At 45.7% G+C, this 18,402-nt stretch overlaps 1 protein-coding gene across 10 annotated transcripts in view; it reads left to right on the top strand.

Moving 5' to 3' along the window:
* CHCHD6 (coiled-coil-helix-coiled-coil-helix domain containing 6) overlaps nucleotides 1-18,402 on the top strand; it is a 251,285-nt gene that overhangs the window by 144,003 nt on the left and 88,880 nt on the right. The window contains exon 7 of one of the 10 annotated variants that reach the window (XM_047850160.1): nucleotides 10,561-10,770. The exons of the other annotated variants lie outside the window; for them this stretch is intronic. Within the exon in view, the coding sequence (XP_047706116.1) occupies nucleotides 10,561-10,674 (114 nt within the window). The 3' untranslated portion in view covers nucleotides 10,675-10,770. Of the gene's footprint in view, nucleotides 1-10,560; nucleotides 10,771-18,402 lie in introns of those variants that run through there. 10 annotated transcript variants of the gene reach the window in all.

The following is an 18,402-nucleotide window of genomic DNA, read 5'->3' as shown; positions in this document are numbered from 1 at the left end:
GTGTACCTCGGTAAGAGGGGTGAAGTGATCATGTGGGAAGAAGGGCTAACCTCAGTGGTTAAGTCGCTGTTCACGGCTGTGGATTGATGTCACTCCCTCCATTACTGTTGCTAGGGTCCTTTTAAGCTCGGGCTCGATCAGTATCTCCTCTTGAAGTGGTTTCTGCACCATTCCTGGCAGCAGCTGCATTAACATGCCGCACTTCCTGTGCCGTGGTTATTGTCTGTTGGTTTTCCCCCTGGCGCATTTAGTCTCCTAAATAGGTCCTTATGGCTTGAAGAGCCAGAAGTGCCTGTCCATGACGTATGCAGGTTACCACCTATCCCTGCTGGAAAAGACCCAGTTAAACAAATAATTTTAATTAAATAGGCACTCCATGGCCTCTCCTTTCCCTTTCCTTCTCGGCTCTTCCCTTACCAGCTTCGATCAGCTCGATTTGACTGGGTGAATGAATTCCTTTGGGCCCTCCTTCGGCCCTTGGCCACGGTGGTGGTGGGATGCTGCAAACAGAATCCGAGATTGCCCTTTGGTCTCTCCCTGCTGGTGCTCTGCCCTCCCACTGCCCTGGTGACCAAGCCCTGTCCTGGTTACTGAACTCATAGCTCCTGTTCTTTTGTCCTTCCACCACAATGGCGGCCCCTGGCTAATCTCTCTCTTGAACTGAAACTGTCACCTCCCCACTGATATCCTTTTTACCAGACCCTTACCTATGATCTGGTATCTCCTTGTTGCAGGAAGACCGTTTCTAAAGCCTGTCAACGACTCCCTGGTGCATTCAGGAGAAAGCTGGGATTCCTCAGCCTGGCCTGTAGGGCTCTGTGATCTGGGACTTGGCTGTGTGTGCACCTGGCATGCTCTCTGGCCACATGGCCTCTCTCCTGACATTAGGATCACCCTAGAGGCCTTCTGTGACCCCTTCCCTCTGCTCCTTCTGTGCAGGGCTACCACCTGAGCTAACTTACTATTTTGTCCCCAGAGCAAGCTCAGTGCCTGATGGACATAGATGCATGACATAGTGGCTCAGCAGTCAGGAGAGGTGACAGCCCAGAGCGGTCAGCAGTGCTTTGGGCTTCGGTGCATAGAAGTAGGTGGCTGTGGTTGTCAGAGTGTAACTGCTTGTTGCTTGGTGCCAGCGGGGGAGCCAGAACCTCTCTGTTACAAAAACTCTGCCTTGGTGCATTGCATCATGGGAATGACCCAGTCATCTTCTCAGAGCTTATCTGGCTGTGGGGCAGCATTGCCTTTTTAAAAAATGCTTATACTTATTTCTTGAGTAGCACCTGTCCATAGTAGAGAAACCAAAAATTTCAGAAGAGCCCAAAGAATAAAACTAAATTTGCCACATCAGCGCCCCGCCCACCTAGAGAGGTAATCGTTAGCATCTTGGTGGACACTGCCGGAAGTTGTTTCTCTTACGGTGACATTGGTCGTGTTATAATACAGTTGACCCTTGAACCATACGGGTTTGACCTGCATGTGTTCACTTCATACACAGTTTTTTTTACTGTATAGTGCTGTAAATGTATTTTCCTTATGATTTTCTTAATATTTTCTTTTATTCTTACAATAAAGTAAGAATACGATACATAATGCCTAGAATGTATAAAATATGTGTTAATCGACTATGTTATCAGTAAGGCTTCTGGCCAACAGTAGGCTATTAGTAGTTAAGTGTTTGGGTAGTCACAAATTATATGTGGATTTTCAACTGTGGAGAAAGGGTTGGGGGGGGTGCATCACTACCTTTAACCCCTGCGTGGTTCAGGGATCAGCTATATTTGTAAAAATGGGAACATAACCGTAATGCTGTTTAGTAACCATTTTAAAACTCAATCTGTTAGGAACCATTTTCCAACATCAAATCTGTTTCTACACTTAATTAGTTGTGTACTCCTCCTTCTTATGAATGCACCATAATCTACTCTTTCCTATCACTGCATTGCTGTATCGCATTAGGCTAACCAAAGGCGGATGGTGTTCTTTGACCATCTTTATAGCTGCCTGAAGTCCGTTATTTTCTTTGGAAAAATATTTATATTCAGAATTGCAGATCCTGGGCCGTAGACTGTGTCCATCCCTCAGGCTTGGGGTTACGCCTTGCCAGATTGCCATGCAACGGAGATCGTAACAGTTCACGCTTCCTTCAGCAGCACATGATGGCGCCAGCCTCCCGGCCTTTCAACAACATTGGCCATTTTCCTTTTGCTTTTTAAAATTAATTACAAATGTAATGCTTGTTTGCCAGAAGTTCAAGCATAATGAAAGCATGCAAAGTGTGGCCCCAACTCACCAGGAAGAACACTGGTCGGTGTGCTTGCAGCCACCCCCTGCCTGGGCAACTGTCAACCTTCTGTGTATGAAGAACCCAGACATGGATTGTTTTTACAGTTGGTGTCATAGTTTATTCTTCGCTAACTTGCTTCTTGCACCTAGCAGTAAATCTTAGACAATGTTGCATGTCACTTCCCTTTGTCCCCCCAGATCAGCTTGTTCCTTTAATGACAACGTTAGGGGATTGGCATTATTTATTTAACCATTTTCCTGTTGGGTGGACATTTAGGGTTATTTTCAGCCTTTCACAATTAATTTTAATGAAGACATCCAAATTTCTCTACAGAAATATATACCGACGAAATGGTCTGAGAATTTCCCTAACCCTAACCCAACCCTAACCCTAACCCAACCGTAACCCTGTGAGGTGGTAAACTTAAAAGCTCTCCCTTCCCCATTTCAGTAGCTTTTAAGTGTGTTCATTTGATGGGCAAAAATTGGCCTTTTGAATGTGTACTTTTTTAACCACTAATTAAATGATCATGTTCATTGCTTTATGAAAGCCTGTTTCTGCACTGTAATCACTGTCGATTCCCCAGCCGAAGGGCTCTTACCTGATGTAGGATGTTTTCCCGTCGTCTCCTCAACTGACGATTAGTTACCCTGGGACTGGACACCGCAGGTTGGAAAAGCGTAGGATTGGGGTTCACCCTGGGTCACCAGGGGGTCACCTGGGTCTGACTCCTTACCTCAGCTCTTGCTAACTGTGTGACCAGAGGCAAATTGGTTCACTTTTATGAGTCTGGGTTCCTCATCCTCCCGGGACTGGTAACCACAGCCTGTTGGATTGTGGCAAAGGACTGAATGGGACAACACTTGAATGTGCCTGTCACGGCATGTGTGGGTGTTCGCCGGGCTCCCTCCTGCTCAGACGGTCCGTGCCGTTCATGGACAGTTGTGGTTGTGCGTTATTCTGGAGTCTGCTCAGGTGTCCTGGGCGTACTGAGACCACGAGCCGGAGTAACAGCTGTCATAGAGCTGGCCGGGACCAGCCTGTGCGGTGTGCCAGAGAGGTGAGGACCAGCCTCCCCCTGTTTCCCTCCCCAGTGAAACTGTCACCCTGGTTCTCTCAGGCTTTCCTCCCAGGGGGCAGTCTAGCGGTTCTCCTTTTGGTAGGTTTTAGCTTGTCCCTGTCTCTGCGGGTCCTGGAACTGGAGCCAGCGTGCGAAGGTGATAGGGATGGGGTGGGATGGAGCTGTGCCATTTTGCCCCCACAACCCCCCTGAGGGGACATTCCCCCTGGTGGTTACTGCCTGGGCTGCCTTTGGCCGTCTCACTTGAGCTCAGCTCCACTGGGCTTTGTGTGTGCTGCCGGGAAGCCACACTACCTTGTTCTGCATGCAAATGGCCAGTGGTTTGGGACCCAGGAACAGGACCGTAACCCCTGTCCCTGTTAGTTTTCATCTAATTGGAGCGGACAGGGCCATTCTTAGCTTTTGAGATGTGTATGTATCCTGTTACCCGTACAACATACTGGCTCACCTCTGAACTTCATGTCATCAGCAGATTTGATCAATACACTGCCACTCCTTCCTTTAGTCATGGATAATGATGCTGAGTTGGAAGGAAGATGCCGCACTCTATGGTCAACCATCTGTCCTCACTCTCCAGACTTTGCAGAATGGGAGTGCTACTCCAGGTCCCTTCTGCTTTTGGGTCCTCCCATGGGTGCAGCATGGGACAGAATCTCACTGACTCTGAGCAGTGTCCCAGTCACTGTAGGCAGTGTCCCCATCACTCTGGGTGGTGTCCCCATCACTCTGGGTGGTGTCCCATCACTCTAGGCAGTGTCCCCATCACTCTGGGTGGTACCCCCATCACTGTAGGCGGTGTCCCCATCATTCTGTGTGGTGTCCCCATCACTCTGGGCTGTGTCCCCTTCACTCTGGGTGGTGTCCCCATTACTGTAGGTGGTGTCCCCATTACTCTGGGTGGTGTCCCCATCACTGTAGGCAGTGTCCCCATCACTCTGGGTGGTGTCCAATCACTCTAGGCAGTGTCCCCATCACTCTGGGTGGTACCCCCATCACTGTAGGCGGTGTCCCCATCATTCTGTGTGGTGTCCCCATCACTCTGGGTGGTGTCCCCATCACTCTGGGTGGTGTCCCCATCAGTGTAGGCAGTGTCCCCATCACTCTGGGTGGTGTCTCCATCAGTGTAGGCAGTGTCCCCATCACTCTGGGTGGTGCCCCCATCACTCTAGGCGGTGTCCCCATCACTCTGGGTGGTGTCCCCATCACTCTGGGTGGTCTCCTCATCACTGTAGGTGGTATCCCCATCACTCTGGGTGGTGTCCCCATCACTCTGGGTGGTGTCCCCATCACTATAGACAGTGTTCCCATCACTCTGGGCGGTGTCCCCATCACTCTGGGTGGTGTCCCATCACTCTAGGTAGTGTCCCCATCACTCTGGGTGGTACCCCCATCACTGTAGGCAGTGTCCCCATCATTCTGTGTAGTGTCCCCATCACTCTGGGCGGTGTCCCCATCACTCTGGGTGGTGTCCCCATCACTGTAGGTGGTGTCCCCATCACTGTAGGCAGTGTCCCCATCACTCTGGGTGGTGTCTCCATCAGTGTAGGCGGTTTCCCCATCACTCTGGGTGGTGTCCCCATCACTGTAGGTGGTGTCCCCATCACTCTGGGTGGTGTCTCCATCACTGTAGGTGATATCCCCATCACTCTGGGTGGTGTCCCCATCACTGTAGGCGGTGTCCCCATCACTGTAGGTGGTGTCTCCATCACTCTGGGCAGTGTCCCCATCACTGTAGGCGGTGTCCCCATCACTGTTTGCGGTGTCCCTATCACTCCGGGTGGTGTTCCCATAACTCTAGGCGGTGTCTTCATCATTCTAGGTGGTGCCCCCCATGACTTTATGACAAGAGCGTGGAAGTGTGTCTGGATGGCTTGTTTCCCACCAGCCTCGGCTTCCTTCTGGAGTCTGCCACTTCCATTTCTGAGTACTTAGACTATAGAATTCTCTCAGGGATCTGTGTCTGGCTGACCAATCTGTAGTTTTCAAAAATCCACCTTTTCTCCTCTTTGCTAAATTGGACATTGTCTCGTCTTGGGCATCTTCTCATTTTCTCTGAGTTCTTGAGATTGCCAGCAATGAGCATGTCTCTTCTGTAAGTTAATTCAGAGCTGAGATGTGATTCATCTGGATCAGGAGATTTGAATTCATTTAGTGTGACTGGATGTTCTCTCACAATCTCTTCCCCGTCTTGCGTTTCAATTCCCTCATATCAGTGTTTGATTCACCCTTTTCAGCCTGAAGATTGTTCTCGTTGATAGAAAATGGGAGTTTATAGTTCTTTCTCTCCGTCATCTGTTAACTGAACACCTTTCACCCCAATATGGGCCTATCCCTTCTTGTTCCTATCGCTCCTGATCCAATTTTAAAAGCCCCTTTTTTGTCCTTAGCATTTTCCAAACGGCTTAGCTTGCCTGGGCCTCAGCTTTCCTGACCTCGTTCTTATAGGCTGGGCCGTTCCTTAGTTATTCCCCATGGGCTCTGCACCCTCCCTGCCCTGCTAGATGTGGTGACCCCACAGGTCACAGGCTCTCAAGGCTCCCAGGCCGAGATGCACATGGCAGAAAGCCCCTCTGCCCCCAGCCAGGCACTGCCCTCCCTCCCAGGAGATCTGACATGCCCCTTGGAGCAGCGAGCAAGGGACGTGTCGTGATCTTTAGGTGCACTGGCCTGAGGACAGCTGTCAATCCCTTTCCCCTTTATTGAGATCATTCATGGTTGTGTTTCTCAGAAATGAGTTTTTAAAGACTCCCGATCCCTCTTTAGCCTCCTCTCTTTATAGACCAGTGGTTTGTGACAGGGGTGATTTTGTCCTCCAGAGGACATTTGGTGATGTCTAGACATATTGCCTGTCAGGACCGGGGGAAGGTGCTATTGGCATTAGTAGGGAGATGGCTGGGATGCTGCTAACCACTGTGCAGTGCCTGGGACGGCCCCATGACAAGTGATCACCTGGCACCAACACACTGACAGTGCTGTGGTGGGAGACCCCATTGTAGAGGAACTTTGTAGGCCTCAGTGTCACCCAGGGTGACAATTACAGATTTCCCCTGGGGAGTCCTGGACCAGGCGGGGCTGCCTCGCCCAGGTGGGGCCCACAGCTTCAGCACATTAAGGAGCACACATAGGTGATTCTTAGACCTCCATTTGAGAAGCACTGTTTTAGGGTTTTGGGTAAGAGCCAGAAATTCATTAGAATCTTTCTTCCTGGTGGGAGGGCCCCAGGTGCTCCCATGTTTAGACCCTCCCCTTTTTGAGCCGTTAGGAACTCTGAGATCACACAGTGCCTTCTCTCTGGGGGCTAGACTTAGGTCCGGCACCTTGTTTCTTTGGAGAGCCCAGTTTTTCATCCCTGTCTTCTAAAACCTAGGGACCAAGTGAGACACCCTCAAGCGGATAACAACCGCAGATGCTGCCCCATCACCACTGACTCTTTCCCTAGGTGGTGACCCACTTCAGGAGGGGTGCTACTAATCTCCCACTCGGTCCTCAGCTCGGTCCTTCCCTCCTTCATTCTAAAGTTGTATTTGTTTGGACGGGGGCTGCTCTCCCTCTCCCTTCTGGGCAGGAGTGACAGAAGTCTCTAATCCTGGGGCTGTTCTTCTTGCTTACTGGGACGCAGCTGGTTGTAAACAGCCATGGCCATATGAGCCCCTCTGTGTACCTCCACTGGCTGGTTCCCCACACAGGGAACGTTGTGGGTTGCAAAGCTTTTCAGGCTGCGGCGTGTTTAGGCTGTCAGAGACTGCTACCCGAGCCCCGTCATCTCCTCTGGATGAGAAACTGTACTGAAGCTGGTACACGGCCACAGGCCTGCTTGCTCTCCCCGTGTCGCCTGAACAAGACCTGGTGATTGCTCAAGTGCGTTAAGTACAAGGTTTGTCTTTTTCCCTTTCTGTCCCTGCCTTGCTGCATCTGTTCTTTCTTTCGAGTCCATTTTTCACTGCATGCCTCACCGATATCTCCGGTGGTGTTGGCAGAGTGAGTGCTGAGGAGGGAAGACTTCATTGTCTGAGGTCGGAGAGACCTCGCGCGTACTCGGCTCCTGTCCTGCCTGGTGCTATTGATTCGGGGTGTGAGATGGCAGTTCGGCCGAGCACTGGTTCAGGTTGGTCAGCCAGAGGAACCTAATCCGCAGGGCTGGGGCTGGCTGGAGCACGGCGATAAGACCCTGGTTGTCCATGCCGCTTTGCTGGCTCTGTGGTCCCTGGCAGCCATCACCGCCCAGCAGATGGGATGGCTTCTCCCAGAGGACTGTGGCCTCGCCACCAACTATACCGGCTTTTAGGTGCCATCCGTAGCTCTTCGTTGAGTGCATAGGAACCAGGCCCTTCACTTGAGGCTTTATGGAGTGGACGCCGTCATTCCCACTGGACAGGTGAGGATTCAGGGCCTCAGGGACTATAAGCAGTCTGTGCAGGGCTGCACAACCTCATAAATCGTGGAGGTGGGATTTACACTGAGGGCTGGCTCATTCTGGAATCTTTAGTCCGGCCTCCACTGTTCAGGCTGGGATTTGTTTTAACTTTTGGAAGGGCGGGAAGATGTGGTTTCAGAAATGGAAATGGCCGTAGCCCAGCAGAAGCAACCAGGTCGCCATGCCTGTTCTGCAGACCGCCCTCTCTACCACGTCCTGTACTTGGGAAGGGCTTGTCCGGGAGCTCGCTGCTGCCCTGGCCCGTCCCTCACAAGGCAGCCTGTGGAATGCAGCTCTCTGGTTTGCTGATGACCTGCGGTGATTATCCGCAGCTTTGTTCCCATCCTCAGGGTCAGCAAGCGTGCTCGTTGTCTTGCCGCACCTGCGAGAAGCCTTAGGAACAGAAGTGGGTCATGGATTTGGCAGGGAAAACTTCACAGAGTCAAAGGTCAGAGAGCTCGTGCAGGGTGCCAGCAGTACAGGACGGGCCAGGCATGCGTGCCGGGAGCTGCACAAGGCCACCTGTGGCCACACCTCCACATCAAGGGCTTCCTACCCCCTCAGAGTGCATATCTCTACACAAACCTCCTGCTTCCCCTGGATGTGCATGGTGAGCCACCTGCCCCCTGTGCTGGGAAATGCGAGGGCTGCTGGGCTCTTTCTTCTCCCTGACTCTGTATTTTCTGCATTTAGTCCATTCCTGTGCTTCCTAAATAGTTAAAAACTGTCCTGTGCATCCCCAATGCCCTGTCATCTCTTACCTGCGAAAGCAGTCACCCTGGAAGTTCTCCTTGCCTTTAGTGGCAGTCCCCATAGTCTAGACTTCTTATTGCCACAAATTGACCCTACTAATCCCCTGCTCAAGATGTGGTCCTAACCATCCTTACAGACTGACCATCTGGTCCTGGGCACTCAGCCCTGAGCTGCCCTCTGCTCACAGCTCCCGCAGCCCCACCTCTTCCTCTCCCACCGGCAGCACTGGCCTGCAGGAGCTTTGGGCTACACCCGGCGCTCCTTCTTGGTTCTTGTCTGCAATGTGCTTCCCCCACTATGGTCGGTATTCATCTCATCAGTTCCTCCATCCCCTGAAGGCAGCTCAACCATTTCCTGCTCCAGGAAGCCTCTCTGGATCCTCTTGGCAGAGCTATGTGTTTCCCAGCTCCTGTGCTGGCCACCACATCCCGGCATTGCCTTATCTCTTGCCCTCGTTTGAGCTCCCGGTCAGGAAGTGATTCTTATTCACACATCACGACACCCATATCCAGAATCCAGAGCAGGCAAAAGGGGGGAGGAGAGGGGTACTCTGTAGAACAGTCCCTCTCACCCCAGCACTGGTCCTGGAGGAACCTGACGGCCCTTCCCCACAAGGGAGCCGGCCCTTCCGAGGGAAGGGCTTCTGGCCTGCTCATCATTGGCAACTCAGCTCTTCACTCGACGCCTGCACCTGCGGCCTCAACACCTGCGGGGGAAGGTGCAGGCGCACGGCTCCTGCCGCGTCTGAAAATGACATCAGACCCTCCCCTTGGACACTGAGAACCCCAATGATGACTCAGGGAAAGCATTCCAGATTTTATAGGATTTAGAACCTCCAGGGCTTGTAGGTGAGGGCTCTTGATGGCATCACGCCTTGTGCAGTTTTAAATGAACCAAAATCAGTTTAGAGGTGTTTCAGTTGTTCTTAGAAGCCTAAAGTCCTGGAGTTGGAACTCAAGCACAGGGAGGTTATGTTATTTACCCATGTTGAACAGCTCATGAAAGGTCTTCGAAAAACAGCGTTTCATATTTTGCTTGAATTCACGCACTGTCTCACCACCATAATTTCACCACGCAAACATGTAGGATTCTGCGCTTTCTGCTCTTCTCCCGGGAGGAATATAGGTCGTTTCATTGTCTCCTGTTACAGTGGTCAGACTCGGCACATATTTTGGATACGCTAGTAGCATCTGAGGAGAACGCCAGCTAGGGGCAGAATAAATAGAACATGCCGTAGAATCTGCTAGTTCACTCCCGGTTGTTGGTTCTTAGCTGGTGACGTTGCCTAACCCAGACTGATGGTACTTGCAGGATAACCTACTCTGTGTCAGTCACTGTGTGGGCGCTTGGAAGGATTAGGCCATGCAGCCTGCTCCTTTGTAGATGCTCAGTAAACGTTTGCGGTGTGCCTCCCGAGCAAATGAAAGAGAGCTCCCAGCCACCTCTGAGGGAAACCTGCTTTCTCATCAAGTTTTCACCAACCCCAGGATCCGGAAGCACACATAACTGCCATTGTGAGTGGGAGGTGCCTGGAAAGGGGCCTGGTGGGTTCAAGTGATACAGAAGCCACAGCAGAGGTATCTGGGAGTAGAGTTAGTGTGAAGGCTTCTGAGTCTAGTTAGAAGAAACTGAGCTCAATTGCCAAGACCCGGGATGTTTGCCCATACGTGGGAACTGTGTATGAGGTAACAGATTAGTCTGCCAGAGCTGTGACAGTGTTGTGTTGTCATTTCTGGTATTTGTATTTTGTGACATTTAAAAAAGTGTGGTGAAGTATAATTGTTAACATGTTGTGTTTTGTCAGCAGTGTTTTATTGAAAATATCGCGCTTCCCTCATGAATATGTGATCTTAAAAATGTAGGCAGCTCCTTTAAATATGGTATTAATTATGTCCTGTGACCACGTCCCCCCTAGTGTACTGGAATATGCATTGGAAACTGGGATTCGCTTCACAGGAATTCATTTTACAGCAAACCCTGACAGAATACGTTTATTCCATTAAGGTAAACACCCCTGTTTTCTTTTAGATCGACTCCAATATGTTCGTGATTGAAGGGAGAGTAAGGATTATGAGGAAAGCTGCATCAGTAGAATTTAAAGAAGGAAAGCAGACCCACGAATCAACAAACGGAGGAATGTGAAGGGTACATGGAGTCAGGGAGACATCCGACGGGCTTCTTATAGGAGGAGCATCCACGTGATGAAGATTTTAAGTCGCTGGGCTAGAACAGTCAACTGCTGACTGGGATTCTGAGGCCAAAATCAAGCCTCTGCTTAAATAAGAAAAAGAGGTAGAAATGTATGAATTTCCTTAGTTTTCTTTAAAAAAATTTTTTTTGAAGTTTGTTTTGAAAGAGAGAGGGAAAGCACGAGTGGGGGAAGAACAGAGAGAGAGGGAGAGAGAGAATCCCAAGCAGGCTCCATACTTGCTGTCAGTGCAGAGCTCGATGTAGGGCTCAAACTCACGAACCATGAGATCATGACCTGAGCAGAAACCAAGAGTCAGATGTTGACCTGACTGAGCCCCCTAGGTGCCCCTGAATCTCCTTAGTTTTCAAAAAGAAACTCCAGAAGGGTAAATCAGAAACTAATGAGATCGTTACCCATAGCGGGTGAATGGAAATGGGCCGAGAAGACGGAAGGGGATGTGACATCTCCGAATGTGCCTTTTATGTATAGTCGACTTGTGAACCATAGTAGTGTGTTGCTTCTTTGACAATTGCATAAACAAAGATGGAGTGAAAAATTAATAATGACAGAAATAAATGAGCCTGGCTGTCTATCAGGTAGATGCCACTCCACCCAGAGGAACAGTGTTAATTTGAGGAGACTTCTAGTGTGGACAAGATGGCTAGACTCATTTCTCCTTGCTCCTTCTCACTAGGTACAATTATGCACTCTTAAATAAATAGAGAGGCAACCATGGGAGAAGTCTGAAAGCTAGGGAGAGGATGGGACACTGGCTAGGGACTCTTGAAGTAGAGGGTCAACACAGCAGCCCAGGTGTCCCCTGATTGTCCCACCCAGTGACAGAGAACAACCCAAGGTCAGTATCTTCAGCCCTTAACCTGTGGCAGACAACTGCCCAGGTAGGCTTATCCTTTCACCAGATTGGCAGGGAGTCCTGTCAGCCATACTGGGTAGGCCCAGTGGCCTCAGCGAGGGAGACCAAGCAGGAGTACCACTGATGAGTGGCCCCAGGAAGCACTCTCCTTCCCTATGGGCCAGAGACCCTCTTCTTCCACCCAGAGACCCCAGTGGTTCAACAGCACCAGCAGGGGCATCCTGCCACAAGTGGCCCAGACTGGGAGCACTCTTTGTCCAGTCAGTCAAAATCTCCTTTCCCCTACCTGGAGATGCCAGGTTGTTAGGAAGTCCTGGTCTGGGAAGCATTCTTTGTCCTGTGGACTAGAGAATCCTTTCTCCCACCTAGAGACACTGGCAGCCTGCTGGCACCAGCAGGGGACATCCTGCCACAAGTTACTGGAGCAGTGGTCCTTGTGTACTGTAGGTCAGAGACTTTCTTCCACCACCTGGAGACACCGAGAGGCCTGACGCTGGCAGGACAGATCCCTGGCTGGTGAGGAAATAAGGTACTTCCTTCCTTAGGCCAGGAATGTCAACAAGTGGGTGGCAAGGAAGTACTCTTTGTCCCCACAGCCTGGGAGAGGCACTTTCTGCCTCCACAGGCAACACCAACAGGGATCAATGAGAGCCCCTGTGGCCTCTGATGAAGCAAGCAGACCAGAATAGCACAATAAAGGCTCTGATTCAAGAAGCTGAGCAAATTCCAAAGAAGACAAATCTAAAGAAATACACACCTAGAGCCATAATGATAAAACTTGTAAAAAGTGAGGACAGAAGAATCTTGAAAGCAATCAGAGAAAACCAATGTATTCCTTACAAGGTAACACCAGTTTGAATGACAGTGGAGTCTCATTTAAAGCTATGAAGCCAGAAGGAAGTGGCATATTTTTCAAGTACTGAAAGAAAAAAATTCATAACCATGATTTCTATACCTGGAAAAACTATCCTTTAGAATGAAGAGAAAATAAAGACATTCTCAGATTACAGAAAACCAAGAGAGTTTGTTGCCAACCAATCTACCCGTAAAGAATGGCTAAATTCGGGCTCTTGGCTGGCTCAATTGGCAGAGTGTGCAACCCTTGGTCTCAGGGTTGTGAGTTCAAACCCCATGTTGGGTGTAGAGATTGCTTAAAAATCTTAAAAAAAAGAATGGCTAAAGTAAGTTCTTCAAACAGAAATAAAATGATAAAAGAAATAATCTTGGAACATAAAGAAGAAAGAACTAACAATGGAAAAAACAAAACTATGGATAAATACAGTAGATTATCCTTCTCGTGAGTTTTTAAAATCACATTTGATGGTCGAAACAAAAAATTAACACCATCTGATGTGAGGCAAATGTATGTAGAAGAAATATGCTCAAAGCTAAGGTGTTAAAAAGAACCTACATGGAAGTAAGTCTTCCATGCCATATTGTAAATTGTAGACCATTGATACCTGTAGATTATGGTAAGTTACATGTGTACATTATAAAGCTCAGTGTAACCACTAAGGGAATTTTAGGAAGCAATATACTCAAAAGCACTATTAGTAAATCAACATGGAATCCTATGAAATGTTTAACCCATAGGGAGGCAAGAAAAGAAATGGAGAATGAGAAACAGTGGACAATCAGAAAACATAATGCAGTGACTTAAGCTTTAACATGGCAATTACTTAAGCTTTAAGTAGTCATAAGTAGCACTACTTAAGGTTTCAGTAGACCTAAGCTTTCATGTGGCAATAATAACCTTAGTTTAAATATACCAATTGAAAGGCAGAGGATGCCAGAATAGATTTCACTCACACACACACACACACACACGGCTGTGTATTAGAAATGCAGTGACATAGGTTGAAAGTAAATGTGTAGAAAAAAAGATATGTCATAGAAACATTGATCCAAAAAACGTTGGAGTGGCTATATTAATATCAAATAAAGTACTTAAGAACCAAGAAAATTTCTGGATGCAAGGAAGGACATGATATGAGGGTAAAAGGATCGCTTTGCCAAGAAGACATAGCAATCCTAAATGTATATGCACCAAAGAACAGAATCTTAAAATACTTGAAGCAAAAACTGTAGGTCTGAAAGGAGAAATACACAAGCTTAAAATAACGGTAGGGAGGACATCAGAGCTCAAATGTTAGAAGTACTAAACAAAATCATCAAGGTTGTAAAATTCCTAAACGATGCAACTAACCAATAGAATCTAATTGACATACAAAGAACACTCCAACGATCACAGAATGCGTATTTTTTTCAAGCATGTATGGAACCAAGACTATATCGGAGGCCATAAAACAAATCTTAACGAGCTTAAAAGAATTGAAATCAGCATATGAAAATATGCAGGATATAGTTCACGTAGGTAAAAGGGAAATACACAGCAGTGAATACTTACATTAGAAAAGAAGAAAAGTTTCAAATTAAAGGTTTTATCTCAAGAAACTAGAAGAAGAATAAAATAAAGCCAAAGCAAGCAGAAGGAAGGAAATAATAAAGATAAGAACAGAAATCAATGTAACTGAAACAGGAAAACAGTAGAGAGAATTAATGAAAGAAAAAGCTGGTTCTTGGAAAAAAAATTAATAAAATTAATAAACGGCCAGCAAGACTGACAAAAATAAAGAGAGAAGATGTGAATCACCAGTATCAGAGAGACAGGTTACATCCCTGCAGACTCCAACACAGCCATTAGAGGAGAATAAGGTAATACTACAGACCCCTTTATGCTCATAAATTTGACAACACAGAAGAAATGTACCAATTCCTGGAAAACCACAAACTACTAAAACAACCAGGATGAAATTGATAACCTGAATAGTTCTATAACCACTCAAGGAATTAACTTCATGAATTTGAAACCTTAGAAAAAGAAAATTCCATGCCCAAGTGGTTTCTCTGGAGATTTCTACCAAAAAGTTAAAGAAAAATTAAAACCAAATTTACATATTCTTTTCCAGAAGAGAGACCAGTATTACTTTGACAAACAGTATTACCAAACCAGTCAAAAACAAAAGGAAACTATATCTCTCATGAACATAGACACAAAAATCCTCAAAATATTTGCAAACCAAATATATAACACATATATAATATTGTTTATTTAAACAATATAACATTGTTATATTTGTGTGTGTGTGTATATACATATATATATGTATATATATATATACACATATATATATGTATATAGAAAGGTACATGACAAAAATCAGTACCCTTTATGATAAAAACTCTCAGAAAATTAGGAATAGAAAGGAACTACCTTAACTTGTTAAGAAGAGCATGTACCAAAAAACCCTATATCTAACATCTTATGTAATGATGAGATAGTGAATGCTTTGCCCCTAAGATCAGGAACAAGGCAAGGATATTTGCTTTCACTACTTTTACTTAAACACAGCCTGGAGTTAAGCCACTGGTAAGACACTAACCACTGCAGTAAGACAAGAAAAAGAAATTAAAGCCATGTGGATTAGAAAGGAAAAAATAAGCTGTGCTTATGTGCATGCAGACATGGTCATCTACGTAGAAAATCCTAAGAAACTCTAAACACACACACACACACACACACACACACACAAACACACATAAACAAACAAATAACAAAACCTCCTAGAACTAATAAGTGAGTTTATCAAGGTCACAAGACAACAGACAAAAATTAATTGCATTACAGATTCCTGTACGCTAACAACATCTGGAAACTGAAATTAAAACCACCATACACCATGATGCATAAAGGGAAAAAAAGGATACAGTGGACCTCATCAAAATTTTAAACTTTTATTCTGTGAAAGAGTCTGTAAAAAGATGAAAAGAGAAACTACAGACTGGGAGAAGATATTTGCAAACCATATAGCAAAGACAGGACTGGTATCTAGAAAAATAAGGAACTTTCAAACTGTACCAGCTAAATAAATAAATAAAAAACAATCCAATTAGGAAAATTAACCAAGGGGATATACAGATGGCAAATAAGCACATGAAAAGATACTTGGCATCATTAGCCACTAGAGATATGCCAATTAAACCCACAATTTGATATCACTACTTACCTATCAAGATAGCTGAAATTAAAAATAGTGTCAACACCAAATGCTGATGAGTATGTGGAAAAACTAGGTCACTCATGCATTGTTGGTGGGAATGTAAAATAGTACAACTGCTCTGGAAATAGTTTGGCAGTTTCTTATAAAACTAAGCTTGCAGTTACCGTAAAACCCTGTGATTACACTCTTTGGCATTTATCCCAGAGAAGCAAAAACAACATTTATACAAAGTGAATGTTAATCGAAGCTTTATTCATGATAGCCGAAAGCTGGAGTCAACCCAAATACTCTTCAACAGGTGAATCATAAACAAAGGTGGTATGTCCATACGTAGAATACTACTTGGCAATAAAAGATACAAAGATGAATCTTGGATAACTCTCCAGGGAATTAGGTTGAGTGAACAAAGCCCAGTTCACATGGTTAAATATCGTGTGATTCCATTTCTATAACATTTTTGAAATGAAAAAATTATAGAGATGGAGAACAGGTTAGTGGTTGCCAGGGGTCAGGGAAATCGGAGGTGGGTGTAGAAGAGAAGAAGGGGAGTGTGGTTATAAACATGGAGCACAGTGGCCCCGGGTGATGGCGGCACTGTGGAACCTATGCGTGTGATAGAATTGCATAGAACTGGATATGCGCAAATGAGTGCATATAAAACTAGTGAAACCTGAGTAAAACTACTGGATTACATTAGTGCCACTTTCCTGGTTGTGATGTTGTCCTATAGTGATTCAGGGTGTTCACACTGGGAGAAACTGGGTGAAGAGCTAAATGGATTTTTCTGTATTATTACCAACTTCTGCCTATAAATCTATAATTATCTCAGAATAAACCATTTAATTATGAATAAAGCGGGGTAACTTTTAAATAGAGTACTCTGTACATCCTCAATGAAGTGTATTCTAAGGAAGAAGAGAAATCTTGAACTTCAGGTAGTAGGTTTGTTTTCAGCAGTAGAATTGGTGTGGCAGTTCCAAACTGTTTTATTTGCATCACAGGACTGAACAAATGAGCATTGATGTTATGAGGAACTAGAGTTCTCCCTGGAGGAGAAGGAGGTGCAAACACGGGACGGGGGAGGACAGTTAGAGCCCTGTGGTATTGCTTTGAAATTAGAGGAATTAGCACAAACCCATGGTTTTAAAGAAATGCATTCTTCTTAGCTCTGTTCCCTGAGAGAACCCCGAAAATAAAGACCTCAGTAAGCACTCCTTTTTCCTAGATCTTGATTTCTAAATAACCATTTCTAACTGAAAGGAACCAGTGTCCCCTGAAAATGGGCTGTTCCAAGAATGGAGCAGGGTGTTGACAAGCTGAGCTTAGAACATCTTACTTTGTAAAAAAGTAAAGATGTGTTTAAAAAATGACGAAGGCATGTGAATCTACCTAGGACAGAGGAGCCATCTTGAAAGAGATCCCACTAGCCAAATTTGGAATATCTTGTTTGAGCAACAAAATGAGTAATGACAGAAATGGAGTTATAACACATTGAATTTTAAAAAAAGAATCTAGGTCCATACCGATATAAAAATATATAGAAACCAAAGGAGAATAAGGAACAGAAAACCGTTTTTAAGAATGACAACTAATACATATAGAAAGAATAATAAACAATCAGTGTTGCCACTCTTGTAATAATAATTCAGGTAAAACTCATGAATTCATCTAACACTACTGAGTGCAAACTGGTACAGCCACTCTGGAAAACAGTATGGAAGTTCCTCAAAAAATTGAAAATAGAACTATCCTACGACCCAGCAATTGCACTACTAGGCATTTATTCATGGGATACAGGTGTGCTGTTTCAAAGGGCCACATGCACCCCCATGTTTATAGCAGCACTATCAACAATAGCCAAAGTATGGAAAGAGCCCAAGTGTCCATCAGTGGATGAATGGATAAAGAAGATGTGGTATATAGATACAATGGAGTATTACTTGGCAATCAAAAAGAATGAAATCTCGGGGCGCCTGGGTGGCGCAGTCGGTTAAGCGTCCGACTTCAGCCAGGTCACGATCTCGCGGTCCGTGAGTTCGAGCCCCGCGTCGGGCTCTGGGTTGATGGCTCAGAGCCTGGAGCCTGTTTCCGATTCTGTGACTCCCTCTCTCTCTGCCCCTCCCCCGTTCATGCTCTGTCTCTCTCTGTCCCAAAAATAAATAAACGTTGAAAAAAAAATTAAAAAAAAAAAAAAAAAAAAGAATGAAATCTTGCCCTTTGCAACTACGTGGATGGAACTAGGCGTATTACGCTAAGTGAAATTAGTCAGAGAAAGACAAATATCATAGGACTTCACTCAGATGAGGACTTTAAGAGACAAAACAGATGAATATAAGGGAAGGGAAGCAAAAATAATATAAAAACAGGGAGGGGGAAAAACATAAGAGACTCATAAATATGGAGAACAAACAGGGTTACTGGAGGGGTTGTGGGAGGGGGGATGGGCTAAATGGGTAAGGGGCATTAAGGAATCTTAATCATTGTTGCACTATATGCTAACTAATTTGGATATAAATTAAAAAGATAATAAAATAAAAAATAATAAATAAAAATTAAAAAAATAAAACTATTGGATGAAAGCCTGTTGAGAAATTGGATAATCATATGGTCTTATAACATCACTTCTCAGATTACTTATTACTTATGGAAGGAAAAGGATATGGTTGCAGTTGTATATTCCTAAATTAAAAAATCACCTCAAAACTTAGTAGCATAAAACAACCACTCTATTATGATCATGGATT

The sequence above is a fragment of the Prionailurus viverrinus genome, chromosome A2, assembly GCF_022837055.1.
Source record: "Prionailurus viverrinus isolate Anna chromosome A2, UM_Priviv_1.0, whole genome shotgun sequence".
NCBI classification, from domain to species: domain Eukaryota; kingdom Metazoa; phylum Chordata; class Mammalia; order Carnivora; family Felidae; genus Prionailurus; species Prionailurus viverrinus.
Note: the sequence above shows the minus strand (reverse complement) of the source record. Positions and strands in the feature narration are given on the sequence as shown.